This window comes from Epinephelus moara, chromosome 11 (genome assembly GCF_006386435.1).
Source record: "Epinephelus moara isolate mb chromosome 11, YSFRI_EMoa_1.0, whole genome shotgun sequence".
NCBI lineage: Eukaryota > Metazoa > Chordata > Actinopteri > Perciformes > Serranidae > Epinephelus > Epinephelus moara.
The window spans coordinates 32630265-32645164 of record NC_065516.1 but is presented as its reverse complement, the minus strand read 5'-3'; the positions used below and the strand labels follow the sequence as shown (position 1 = coordinate 32645164).

The 14900-nt window shown below is 42.6% G+C and overlaps 1 protein-coding gene across 1 annotated transcript in view; it reads right to left on the bottom strand.

Annotated features, from left to right (window-relative positions):
• Positions 1-14900, bottom strand: part of kcnh2b (potassium voltage-gated channel, subfamily H (eag-related), member 2b) — a 378008-nt gene that overhangs the window by 18235 nt on the left and 344873 nt on the right. Inside the window, exons 7-12 of the mRNA XM_050057165.1 lie at positions 14529-14708; positions 12028-12128; positions 9778-9916; positions 6270-6424; positions 3976-4070; positions 3711-3851 (exon numbers count right to left, since the gene is read on the bottom strand). Coding sequence (XP_049913122.1) covers positions 3711-3851; positions 3976-4070; positions 6270-6424; positions 9778-9916; positions 12028-12128; positions 14529-14708 — 811 coding nt within the window. The remainder of the gene's footprint in view (positions 1-3710; positions 3852-3975; positions 4071-6269; positions 6425-9777; positions 9917-12027; positions 12129-14528; positions 14709-14900) is intronic.

Below are 14900 nucleotides of genomic sequence, written 5' to 3'. Positions count from 1 at the left end.
TTCTGTCTGTCCCATGTTTTTCTACTCACTGACGTGGTCAATCTATGTTTCCCATGTGAACTACCAGTGCGCCCCACTTTTAAGTCAATACAACATATAAACACTTTAACTATCTGTCTTTCAACGAGCTACCTCAACTACTAATGTACAGTTTTAGCCCACTAACTATCCCACTATTGGCAATGGTACTACTGTACTTTCAATAAAGCAATCGTACTATCAAATTCACAAACACTCTGTCTGAATACATTGCTCTTCTTAATGGGTTCAGTTGACTATTTAATCTGAGATTTCCTATGACCTGTATCCCAAACACACACCATGTGAAACTGTACGTGGGCAACTGTGCACTCAGTGGGTATGGACTAGTGTATCATTATTACTGAAAGTTTATTAGTATTCAGTTACACTACTCATTACTGGAAAAAGTAATGTTCTTACTGTACGGCCCAACACTGCCTATAAGTGACTTAAAGGAGCTGTATGTGACATTCTGAACATATCTATGATCCAGACTCTGAGCACGGATTGCTTGCACACAGTTATTAACATGCAGGCGGCTGAGGTGGTGGCTAGCAGGTAACAATGCTAATGGCATGAACACTGCAGGGACTCACATGCACAACCACAAAAAAAGTACAGAGAAGCTGTGATTACTAGGGATGCATGATAATGGATTTTTTGCCGATATCCGATATGCCAATATATAACAAGTCATTTGACCGATAACCAGTACTGATATCGATACTCTTTCTTCCCCATCTAATTTTAAGCCTCTTTTGTAGTGGAACTAACATCATATTATGCATGCATACTCTCACAGTGACGGCCCACCAGCAAATAGAGAAATGGGATACAATACTTTCAAATGTATGTTATATTCAATCATTGAGCAAAATAAAAAAAAGCATATTGGCCGATCCAAATTTTGAATCCAATATCAGCCGATAAATTAATTTGCATCCGTAGTGATTACCACCAGTACAGAGGAAGTGTGACTTGCTCAGGACGCCATTACTCCTTTTTATCTTTACATGAGAAATAGTTGTTTGTTGCTATATTAATGCTCCGAATGTTGTATACTTACAGCGTACTCTGCATGCTCAAACTATGTGTCGAATCACAGATGATCAACAGATAGTTCCAACGTGAAACTGCTCACTAGGTCTGTGGATTATTTTGAGTACCTGGATCATTTTTCTTGGAAAGAGACATTGCTGTCGCAAGCCGAGTGCTGTATAGTTCGTTTATAATCTAGAGAAGGCAGACATCTCTACAGAACTCAACAACCCACACCAAAACAATCTAAATTAATAAATAGCACTAGAGGTAAGAGGAAAAATATGTAGTTTTGATTCTGGGGGCGAACTGTCCCTTTAAGAATAACTCCGTCCTCTGGAGAACAGATACAGCCGGAGCTTGATTGATCTAAAGGCTTTTGTCTGTAGAGGACAGAGTGTTTTCTGTCGTATCCTTCGCGAGCCTCTATGTTTTGTCCTGTTGTCAAGTTGGATCCTGCAAACGTCTCATCCTCTGTCAGCTCCCATCACCGTCTACATCACCCACTGAAACTGCTGTCTGTGTGAGTACGTATAGTTTTGCACATGTGACCTCTGACTCTGAATTTGAATACATTGCCCATAATACACAACCATTTAAGAGCAACAGAACCTTCAGTAATGTGGATTTTAAAAGCCTCAGGTCACTCTCTGGCCAAGCAAATAGCAAACTGTCTGGAGAGGGAACACAGCCAAAACCCCACAAAAGCCACCCTTGTTTAGTGAGTGCCTCCAAGTCTTTGTGGAAACCTGCTACTACAGTACGCCACATGCTTTTTCCAATCTTATTTTTACAGGCACAACACAATATAATGAGCACCTGCATGGAACCGTAACAAGTTTCTAGCCCCTTTATAGACTGAGCACTACTTTTAAATATCCCATTCAGTTTCTCATCCTATGGTTTGCCTGATCAATGAGGTCCAGGGCTCCGCCAGGCCGCAGAGGTAATTACTCTGTGGAGAGGAAGCCGAGTTGATAAGCATGAGATGGGATATTACAATCTCAGCTGAAGAAGTTTATTAATAAATCATTAAGGGATATGCTCTCAGAATGAAAAGTATGATCTATGGCCTTGTCCAGCCGCTGTAATTATAGGAAGAATAGTATATGAGAGGAGAAAAAAGCAACATCTTGGTGATTTAAAACTTCCAGACTCTCGAACTGACGCTATCTGGTGAGAAGTAACCCCTGCTGTACTGCCTGGAGTCTGAAGACATGTTAGAGGAGGATTTTACAGCAGGTTATTTTCCCACCAATCATGTTGAGCACTGCATAATGATCGGAGTGAAATTCATCTACCTCGTAAACAAAATCCAGGACCACCAAACAGGATATGGTGTGACTCCATTGGCTTATTTCAGTGTGTCTGGTAAATCATAGCCTGGAAATCCAGACCCAAGTCTAGACAGATTTAGGGTCTGGCCATGAGTAATGAAAATGGCCCAACTCGAGGGGCGGCACCAAGCATGCATTTGAAAATATCACTGCACGCAATTGGATAACACTACGACCAATCAGAACAATACACGGGGTGACGTATACGCTTAGCTACCAGCGGAGCTAACTGGTAGATTAGACTCTTGCCGTATCCGGTCGGCAAAACAGCAAAAACGTCCTTCTTGCAAAGGAAAGACTCGAGCGCCGTCTTCTGTTCCTCTTTTAGAGAAAAAGCCAAGTCTAACTCGTTCATTGTAGCGGCCAAAGCCGTTTCAAACAACTGGTGTTCATCCGTAGCCATCTTGCAATGTTTACTGACTGATTCCGGACTTCGTCGTCGCAGCGCTGTCGTCATCTGTTTAGCTCGCCTCTGGCCCGCCTATATCAGATACACCGATGTGATTGGTGCAGCTCGGTTTCATGGGCATAGATAATAGGGATGGGTCGCGATTTTCGAATTTCGAATAGTCGTTTTATTTTTGAAAAATCGATTTTTTAATGCAACTATTACTATTCGCCGTCTTATTTCCCCCCTTTATTTGACATGCAATTCAGCTCCTAACCGCACGAGGGCAGTATAGGATTGCTACAGCGGTGTGAGATGGGCTACCAGCTAGTTTGATGCTCTTCTACAAACAGGAGAAACATGCAGAGACTACAACTCCGTGAGGAATGTCCGCAGTCATTCGGGCTTTCATAGTCGAGCGCACTTCCGTGTTGTAGTTTCCTGAAAAAATGTCTGAGCAGTCGCCGGTGCGCGGAGCGGAGTCCGCGCGGTCGTAAAATCTGAGCTATGTGCACACAGGGCTTGCGGACGTCCGCTTTGAATCCGCGCGGACCTCCGCGGAGTCCGTTCCGCGTATGTTCCACCCGAGTATGTTCGGGCCTTTAAAGATGAATGGATCTCTGTGTGCGTGGCTCCGGGGGGAGGCAATTATTCAAAAAATTGTCGAATAGTTGCCACGATTTTCGAATAGTGTTTTTGCTTGTGCTGCCCATCCCTAATAGATAATGAACATCATTACAGAGTGACTCGCTGAGCAAATTCAAATTGTGCTCTTGCGAGAACTCTGGATTTCCAGGGTAGGTAAATCATCAATGTGCTAAGCAATTTTACTAAGTACATCCTGTGACATTTTTATTAAGACACTTTCTTCCACCCAGGTCTGAAGTTCAAGGCGCAGCTACTTTTACCATAACATTATTACTTACATCCTATGAGCATGACACAGATGGAGAAGATCTTCTCAGAGTTGGTGTTTGGGGACACGTTTCCGAATCCCACACTGGTCAAGCTGCTGAAGGTGAAGTACAGAGCTGTGACGTACTTGTCTTTGATGGAGGGTCCTGAACCTGGAGTGACAATGCACACATGTATTTCGAAAAAATCCTTTGCCTAACAGAATGACAGATGATTATGATGACATTATGACCACGATATCTCGAAACAGTACGACATTATTTTTCCTCTCAGTACCTAGGACAGAGCTGTTGTAGTGCTTTCCCAGTTGGTCCCCCAGCGTGTGGAGCCAGCCGATTGAACCATTCCTCTCCACACTACCAATGGCGTACCTGTGAAAAATAACAAGCAGTTAGAACACGATTGAATGTAAATAGTTACAGATATTAGCAATAATTAGCCCTCTACAGTTGGTAGAAAGATAATCACACTAAATTGATTTTAAAACTCCTGATAGTGTTGTTAAAATCTAACTTCCTTGATTAATATTGATTGCTGAATTTTGAAAGAGTTCAAATGCTCATCTTCTGCAGTATCGAGTTCTATGATGTGACCCGAACTTAAAATACATGTAAACATGTTAGTCCGGCTGAAATCATATGAATTTGAAGTCCTCAAAGTCTCACGAACACACCTAGATAATGGGATTGGAAGTCGAACTACTCCTCTATGTATACAGTCAGTCGGACCCAAACTGACCTAGACACACTGAGCATGCTCTACAGTTTCCACCCCGGGCTTTGACCCAGAAGTTTAAGCATTAAATGTGTGACAGAAGAAGAAGCCGGTAACAACATCGTGAAATCCACATCCAGAGCCGTGCGCTTTTGGACAGACGAGGAGACACAGTTCATGTTGTGTCAGCTGAGTTAAATATTTTAAAATACATGGATAGGAGGAAAACAAGGAATGGTGACCAATCAAAAAAAGTGTTGGAACAGCTGGACGACGCTGGATTGTTTGGTCTGTGACTTAATAGGTCAACCGGAAAAAGGTCAAATGCTTACAAGCTGAAAGGGAGCATATCTCCACCTGTTGTAGCGGAGTTGGACATACTTAAGTCAGTAAATGTAAATGTAGATTCCCCTCCCATGCCTATATACTGGGAAAAGGACAGCAGTCCAATTAAATAGCCTCGTCGAGCTACAACCGTATTATATATAACCCTATTCAATTATCAAGTTTGCACTGTGCTACTACCCTGGAAATCCAGAGTTCTCGCGAGAGCACAATTTGAATTTGCTCAACGAGTCGGTCTGGCAATCAGTAATGATGTTCATTACCCATGCCGTTGGAGCTGAGCTGCACCAATCACATCGGTGTATCTGATATAGGCGGGCCAGAGGCGAGCTAAACAGATGACGACAGCGCTGCGACGACGAAGTCCGGAATCAGTCAGTAAACATTGCAAGATGGCTACGGATGAACACCAGTTGTTTGAAACGGCTTTGGCCGCTACAATGAACGAGTTAGACTTGGCTTTTTCTCTAAAAGAGGAACAGAAGACGGCACTCGAGTCTTTACTTTGCAAGAAGGACGCTTTTGCTGTTTTGCTGACCGGATACGGCAAGAGTCTAATCTACCAGTTAGCTCCGCTGGTAGCTAAGCGCTAAGTATTGTTCTGATTGGTCGTAGTGTTATCCAATTGCGTGCAGTGATATTTTCAAATGCATGCTTGGTGCCGCCCCTCGAGTTGGGCCATTTTCATTACTCATGGCCAGACCCTAAATCTTTCTAGATTTGGGTCTGGATTTCCAGGCTAGTGTGCTGCTGTATTATCTAATAAAAGTATTGGACTCGGATTGGGATCGGGGGCAAAAACACGACTGGGACAACCCTAAAAATAAAGTAGACTATTAGACACTATTGTGACAACACACTGTAAAATCTCATCAACTCCATATTTTTCAAGTATTGTATTTAAGCTGAGAATTTCATTATCCTCCTGAGACCCTGTGTCCTCACATGAGGACATCACAGACTTCATTCTACTTAACTCAGACCTGTTGTCCTCATTCGTGGACACTCTTTAGTGCCATCTAGTGGTAGTAAGAGCACAATACACTAATCCGTGTAAAAACAAGATGGCAGCCATCTCTGCCAAGTCAGTCTGCAGCCGATCCAGACACAAAAGTGGACAAGGTCCAAAACCTGATCACATGTTATGGTTAAAACTTGTTTATTAATGTTTAATAATGTTTGTAGATTAATATGGCAACAAATTTGACCAATTTTAGCGACAGTAACAAGTTAAGACGCTGTTGATTATGTAGTACACATTTGAGGACACTGGGACTTTATTATCATCTCGTTTGAGGACAGTTGGACAATGTTTAGTTTTTTATACTTATCAGCTCCTACTGATCCCAAATAGCTAAATGAAATTAAAAATGTATACCAAACAAAAGTTCAGTTCTCAGAGGATACTACAACACTGCTAACACTCATATAACACCAGCTCTGATGTGTGCAGACTGAGACATGATTATTCCCACATTAATCCTCTGTAAATTCATCAGACATCATTGTACCAGATGCAGGCCAGCCAGTGAGCGATGAGGGCAAAGGTGCACATGAGGAGGAAGAGTACAGCCGCGCCGTACTCCGAGTAGCGGTCCAGCTTCCTGGCTACACGCACCAATCGCAGGAGACGGGCGGTTTTCAGCAGGCCAATCAGAGTGGTGGTCTGAGTGTGAGAGACAGAGCACAGGTATCGGTGATGAGGCAAAGTAATGTACAGCATGGCAGGAAACAAACTCCCCTACCTCCGACGTCTCCTCACAGCTTTCCCACCTGCTATCATCCTGTCACACACACACATTTACACACACAGGTGGGACAGCCGTGGCCTTGTCCCGATGTGATTCACTGCTGTGGAGGTGGTAAATCCTGACTCCCTTTCATTACTGTGGGCTGTCTACTCCCTCTCCTTTCTACTTGTATTCAGCTGGCCCCCTCCATGTCCATACAAGAAATAAATAACAGGACGATCACTGTGCTGGCACCGAGCCTAGTCCTGCTCTGTGCGCGCGTGTGTGTGTATGTGTGTGTTTGTGTCCTCACAGTAAATAATAGTTGTCTGGTGAGGAAAATCTCCTCTTTCTTGGCTCTGCAGCCTCGTCCGGACAGCCTCTGTGAAGTGAGGCTTGGCAAAGCTTTTCCCCGGGCAGTATTTCAATGCTGGGGAGTTTCCACGCTCATCATTTCTGGCACAGCGTGTGGCTTAATCACTATAAATAACAATTAGTTTTATTACTTACATGCTTCCCGTTACTTATAGATCTATTTAAAGCCATTCTTACTCTGTCAATGGAATTACTCTGTGCTGAGATGCTGTGTGGAGCCGTCAGCGTTGGCCTCAGCGGTTTTCATCCTTATTATGTGGGAAGTATCCTCAGAGGGCTCCAGCAACCTACGATGCAGCTTGCTTCCTCCTTCCTCTCCCTCTCCTCTCTCCCACCTCTTCCTCCAGACACCCACCTCCCACTTCCTCACATTCTCCAGTCAACACCTCCATCGCTTTACTTTCTATCATTCAGAAAACCATTCAACTTCAGTACCCATTGTACGAGACTGAACCACACAGTGTCCATCACTGTGTGTTCCTGCATATTTGCCTCCATTAGAGATGATTTTCATCACTGATTAAAAGGACTGACCGAATGATTTTACACATGAAACGCAGTTTAAGTATTGCAGAGTACTACTAAGTCTGCAAAGACAGTTGTATGATGTCGTCTGTGGCTCTAGAGGTTTCATAAAGTCCCAGACCAACACTAATAATTTGTTTTACATGGTTTTGCCACATAAGAGTGACAAAAGAAATCAGGAAAGGGATCTGAAGCAGATCTGTTCTTTCTCCCTCATTGAGAAATTCTGGATCTGCCTTTGTGCCACCCACATTCACTGCATGCGGTAGGTTTCGCTTTCTGCTTTGCACAATGATGGCTAGTGTTAGCGTTAGAGTACACATTAGAGAGATCCAGCCATACATGAGGAGTCTTGTGCACCAAAATGGGTGCCAAGCAGACGTGTCAGAATTGTAACTGTAGTTTACATCCTTTAATTGTTTGTCACAGAGAGCCAAGAGCCACTGCGACTTTGCCCGCCTCCATTTTCTTCACCATCTACTACTATGATTCCTTTAAAAAAAAACCTTCACTAAGCCAACGCTAACTCTGCTCTCTGTTCTGACAAATCTGCTCTGCACACGCTAACTCTGCTCTCTGTTCTGACAAATCTGCTCTGCACTGTGTGTTTTTCAGGCCTGAAATACACACACATGCACAAGCTGGACCTATATGTATGAAATGGAGAGATGTCAGAGCGAGGGGGCTGCCTATGGACAGGCGCAGCAATCAATTTGAGGTTCTGTACCTTGCTTAATGGCAGATCGGCCATGCTATGGAGGCAAACTGGCACCTCTCTAGCTTCCAGTATACAGTGAAGCTATCTCCAGAGAAAAATAGCAAGCTAAGCTACACGAAAATGGCAAAAGTAGCTTGCTACTTGCAAAGCTATATCTATCTCTCCAGTGTCTAGTGACGGCCAAATGAAGCCTCATGAAGCATTTTCTTTATTTTCTGAGCCCACTAGATGGCGCTCATGGTTTGAAGAGAGAGGCTCAAAGAATAGCAATTCAGTGTGCTTTCAACCTTTTGTTGAACACAAAGCGCCATCTACTGGGCTCATGAAATAAAGAAACAATAAAGCAAATGCTTCATGAGGCTTCATTTGGCCATCACTACCAGTGTCCACTGCAAATCCACGAAATATGTACAGTCGTTGGGCAAGACTCATAAGAGACGCATCAAGAAGTGCAGTGTAGCCAATCAGAGGCAGAGTAGGGCGGGTCTTGCCAAGAAAAGCCAATAGCTAAGCAGCAGGCAGAATAAACGGAAGGATTAGTATGTAACGTCATACGGAAATGCTTCGATGTGGCGCTGGCGTCAGTCACATTACTCATCCTCAGTTTTATTATCCTCACTTTGATCCAGACCTCTGCAGAAAAAAGTCCGCTGCACTATAGAGCTTTTCCTGGGAAAAAGAGCTTGTAACTTTTACGGTCAATTAATCAAATTCGCAAGTGAAAAGCTATTTGACTCAGAGAGTAGTGATGTTACCACCATGCTACTGAGAAACTGACCGCTACTTGTACTGACACTACTGCCCAACACTGGTAGGTATTTTGGCAGTGGTAACAATAGTAGTGTTATAAGTTAGTATAGTAAAGAAAAACAGACCGAAGATTGCGGCTACTCGCGGCCAGAAACACCACTGTGAAGTACACAGTGAACATGCTCGACTCTCCACAGAGCCCTGAGGCCCCGCCCACGCTGCTGCACAGAGCCACAGAGCACCGTTTGCATGTTTATTCAAACTTTATTAATACTGAATATGTATCATGTCCAAATTTGCACCACCGCAAGTCTGTGGTTTCCCAGCAATACACCCGCCAAGTGGGAAGTAGATCGGATGAACGGTTCTTGAGACATGCAGGAGACAGTTTATAATTAGATTTTTAATGTTAAGCAAAGAAAAACTAAATTCTGTCACTAGAGAAGCAGGAAATGTTTGTTAATTTTTTACAAATCTGTCCTTTAACAGTCATCAGAATCATGGATATAATTTCCTCTCATTAAAATACTTGATTAATTGCATTTTGAACACTGCATCGCTTGATGTAGGGTTGACACGTTTATTTTGACGCTCCACCACAGCTGACTGCAAATCAACTTCCCCATGGAGACAATTAAATTATGAAACGGAAAACTAAACCACCTCTGCCTCTCTCTTTCTTCCTCTTATTCCCCGTCTTCCACCTCCCTGTCTCCCTCCTCCTCTTCCCTCTTTGTACCTTTCTGTTCCTGTCTTTATTCCACTACATACAGACACTGGCAGAGACACAATGTCAATGCAGCTACAGCTTTTCTCCCTTGTTCCATTTATCCCTCCATCTCTCCACCATTTGTCTCGTCCTCCCCTCACACCTTCTGTATAAATAACCAACCTTCGCTCCCTCCCTCCATCATGACATACCTCCTCCCCGTTACGGTAGATGAGCAGGTCAAAGGGAATAGCAGCCACCATGTCGATGAGGAACCAGCCTTTGAAGTAGTGGACGGCAATACGCACTGGATGGCTCACCACCTCGTCGTTAGTGTTCACATATGTTGTCCTGAGAGGAAGAATGAACATTGATAAAATTCACTGACAAAAGTAACGACCAGACAAGTGTTTTTGCAGAACATAATGATGTCACAGTGAAGGTGACCTTTGACCTTATGGATATAAAATGTCAAAACTTCCTCATTTGATCTTTTTAGACATTTGTGTTAAATTTTGTCCTAATTAGCGTATGAATTTCTAAGTTACGGTCAAAAAGCATGTTATGAGAGGTCACAGTGACCTTGATCTTTGACTTTTGACCACAAAACTCTAATCAGTTAAGTCTTGTCTCTAAGGGGACTTTTGTGCCAAAATAGAGGAAATTCCCTCAACGTCTTCTTGAGATATCGCATTCACGAAATGAGACAGACCAAATTCCAGTCAGTTCATCCTTAAGTCCAAGTTGATGTTTGTGCCAAATTTGAAGAAACTCCCTCAAGGTGTTCTTGAGATGTTGCATTCTAGAGAATGCAATGAACCAAGTCACAGTGACCCTTGTCCTTCAATCATCACATTCTAGTGTTCATTCTTGACTCCAAGTGGACGTTTGTGCCAAAATAGAGGAAATTCCCTCAAGGTCTTTTGGAGATATCGTGTTCACGAAATGAGGTGGGCATAAGGTCACACTGACCTTTGACCACTGAATTCTAATCAATTCATCCTTCAGTCCAAGTAGATGTTTGTGCCAAATTTTAATTAATTCCCTTAAGCTGTTCTTGAGATGTCACGTTCATGAGAAAGCAACAGACAAGGTCACAGTGACCTTGACCTTTGACCTGTGGCCACCAAAGTTATAATCAGTTCATCGTTAAGACTAAAGAGGTATTTTTGCCAAATTTGAGAAGTTCCCTCAGGGTGTTCTTGAGATATTGCGTTCTAGAGAATGCAACGAACCAAGTTACACTGACCCTTGACCTTCAATCATCACATTCTAGTATTCATTCTTGACTCCAAGTGGACATTTGTGCCAAAATAGAGGAAATTCCCTCTTTGGACATATCATGTTCACGAAATGAGATGGACATAAGGTCACATGGAACTTTGACCACCTTAGTCTAATCAATTCATACTAAAGTCCCAGTCGATGTTTGTGCCAAATTTGAAGAAAATCCCTCAAAGTGTTCTTGAGATGTCCTGTTCAAGAAGAATGCAACAGACCAGGTCACAGTGACCTTTGACCTTCGATCATAACATTCAAATGTTCACTCTTGACTCCAAGAGGACATTTGTGCCAAAATAGGGGAAATTCGTTCAAGATCTTCTGGAGATATTGCATTCACTAAATGAGATGAACACAAGGCTACACGTGACCTTTGACCACTAAATTCTAATCTGTTCATCCTTGAGTCCAAGTAGATGTTTGTGCCAAATTTGAAGAAAGTCCCTCAAGATGTTTGTGAGATGTCGTGTTCAAGGAGAATGCAACAGACCAGGTCACACTGACCTTTGATCATCACATTCTAATGTTTATTTTTGACTCCAAGTGGACATTTGTGCCAAAATAGAGGGAATTCCCTCAAGGTCTTTTGGAGATATCCTGTTCACGAAATGAGACGGACATAAGAATTCTAATCACTTCATCCTTAGGTCCAAGTAGATGTTTGTGCCAAATTTAAATCAATTCCCTTAAGCTGTTCTTGAGATGTCGCTTTCACGAGAAAGCAACGGACAAGGTCAAAGTGACCTTGACCCTTGACCTGTGTCCATACTTAAGACCAAATAGATATTCGTGCCAAATTTGAAGAAGTTTCCTCAAGGTGTTCTTGATATATTGTGTTCAATGTTGAACTTAAGCTTTGAACTTTGACCATCGACATTGGTCCGAGGTGAGACTGAATGGATGTTTGTGCCAAATTTCATGTTCATGTTATCTCTGCTGAGTCAACACATGTGGAGGCACAATTTACTCTTCAGTCCTCTTTTGCTGGGGGAGGAAACCCCTTTTTTTAATATAAACCCCTGAACTTTCAAAGTTCATATCTGTTCTCATGTTCACAGAGGGAGAATCAAAAACTTAATGATTGACACATGCATGTTCCCCAGTGACCCCAGTGTCCCCAGTGACCCCAGTCTAAGTGACACCTGTGACTACTATTGAACTGTATGTGTTTAAAGTCAGACCTGAAGTTGATGAGGATGTCAATAATGAACATGATATCAACTATGAGGTCCACCACGTTAAGAGGAGAGCAGTAACCACAACCCTGCATGGCTGCGTCTTCCTGAGAGGAGAGAGGACAAGAGAGAATACAGAGGAGAGGAGAGGAGAGGAGAGGAGAGGAGAGGAGAGGAGAATTATAATCTAATGCTCTAAAAATAGAACAGTTCTGTGTGATTACCTCCTTCAAATGGATTAGCATTAAGGGTTTCAAGATAATTTGCATACATTTGCAGACAAAACATGAAGACGTGACACAAAAAACGGGGCTTTCAGCGGGAGCCAAATTTGAGGAGAAGCTACGGGGATTCAAAACACAAATCAGGAGTAAACAAAAGCTATAATAGACTTCATATTTTACAAGAGATACAGTGTCTCTAAGAAACACTATCTACGGTCACTGAGACTGAATTTTCAGTGCCATGAAAATCCTCTATGTACATTAACTTCATTTATCATTATTTCATAGCCGACATTGTGTCACTCAAAGGGAAGTGTTGACCAGGTTAGCAAGATTAGCCAGTATAACTAAAACTTAAAGGTCCAGCGTGAAGGATTTAGCAGCACCTAGCGGTGAGGATGCAGAACCTAAACTGCCAAGCCTGTAGGAGACCTAAGGTGGCCGACACGAAAACACAAATGGCCCTATCTAGAGTGTTTGGTTTGTCCGTTCTGGGCTACTGTAGAACAAAATGGTGGACTCTGTGAAAGAGGACCTGCTCCGTATGTAGATATAAATAGCTCATTCTAAGCTAATGGCGACACAAAGATTCTTAGTTTTAGGTGATTATAAACTAAGAAAACATAGTTATGAATATAATATTTAATGTCTCCCAATAGATGCCCCCAAATCCTTCACAATGGACTGTTAAGTTAAGGTAAACTTTATTTAGAAAAATAGAATTGTTTGACAGTAGTTGCTAAAAATTGCACATAACTTTTAGCTGATTTACCCAAAAAAAAAAAAGAAAAAGAAAAATACATTCAGAGTCTGAGGCTGCAGTCACACGAAATTTGGCGCCGTGACAGTTAGTCACAGGGTTGTGTGGTGGTGTCACTTACTGGGGCTCTCAGCCTTTTTCCTCAAGGACCCCTTTGCTTTCATTGCGTAGACTGATGACCCCTGATGAAATGGCATATTTTGTAAATTATATTTTTAGGAACTTTTTATATGATTGTCCGTCTTACACCCCTTAAAATCAAGACATCCCCTCCCCAACCCCCTGAAGCTTTGGCGACCTCTAATGCATTGAAATGGACCCTGTACCTAACTACCTCTTGTCTATGTCTGTAAGCTGAAACCATTTCCCTCAGTGGAAACAAAGCTTTTATTTACTTTAATTTCACAGTTAAGAAACAATAAATTGTGAAGACAACAAAACCTCCACAAAAATAGCATTTTAAGTCTTGTGTGTGATTTATCCTGGCTTCATATGAGCAGAGGAAATCTCTGCTAACTGCTAGGCTAATTTATACAATGTAAAATGCCATAGGCTTGTGCTAATAACGTTAGCATGTTATATTTGTCTGGGAAACGTGTTTAGTATAAGACAGTTGTTTTGTCAGTGAACCTTGTGAGTTGTAATGGAGCCTTTGTTAAATGTTGCTGTTGTCCCTGGCTTCATATGAGTAGAGGAAAAGTCTGCTAGCTGCTAGGCTAATTTGTACAATGTAAAATGCCATAGACTTGTGCTAATAACGTTAGCATGTTGTATTTGTGGGGAAAATGTGTCCAGATAAAGACAAGTGTTTGTCTGTGAATGCTGCGAGTTATAGTGAAATTGATTTGTGTACTTGTGCTTGAAACTGTCTCTATTAAGCCATGTTTAATGTGTGTTTAATGTGTGTTTAATGTGTTTTTAAAGTGCGTTTTGGGTGTGTTTTGAATCAATTACAGCACTTCACAGAAACCCGCCGCTGACTAGTGTTTTGGAGGTGTAACTGCAGAGTGACACAGACACACCACCGCACAAGTATAAATTCTCACAACGGCGTAGGCCACATGTGTAATGAGGGTACCAGTAATTTATATGGCCCATTTGTGGGGGAGTGGAGGGTGTAGAGAAAGCCAATATCCTCATCTCAGCAAATTATTATTTGTCTTCGTTAAGTTTGTTCTGTGAATTTTCTTTGATTAGCACTAGCCTATTGTGGCATAATATTTAATTGTGGAATTAGACTGTTTTACTTGTTCTTGTGGATTGCCTGTGTCTTTCTGGTCTGATTGACGGTCATGTTGTATCAAGGCAGCATTTGGCTGGATTGTGTTTCCTCAAAAGTTGAATCTATTTCAACTTTTCCCCACAGCGCTGGATTTGGTGTGACTGCAGCCCAAGGATTGTATGTTGTACAGATGAAAAGCCCTTTGAAGCACTTTTGTGACTGGTGATTGGGCAGTATAAATAAAACTAACTTGAGTTGACAGCTGTCTCATTACTGATTCTACCCCCAGATGAGACCACACCTGGTCGCTGAGGAGGAATGCGGCTGAGTAGGGCGTCAGGATGGCGGTGTAAATGACCAGCAGCAGGATGAGCCAGTCCCACACCGCCTTGAACGGGCTGTAGTGCAACACTGTCCACTTGTGGATGCGAGGAGCCTGCAGCTTGTACTCTGGCAACACATCTGCACCCAGAGACAGCACCTGCGTAGAGAGACGGGGACAGAGAGGCAGTCAGACACTGATAATTGGAGACAGAGATGGTGGGAAGGCAAGTGATGAGGCAAATAAAGAGGGAGGACAGAAAGTAGGAAGGCGGATAAAAGTATGACAGAATAGGGAGGAAGAGACGGGACATGAGACTGTTAAAGAGGTAGTGCGATGGAAAATGAACTG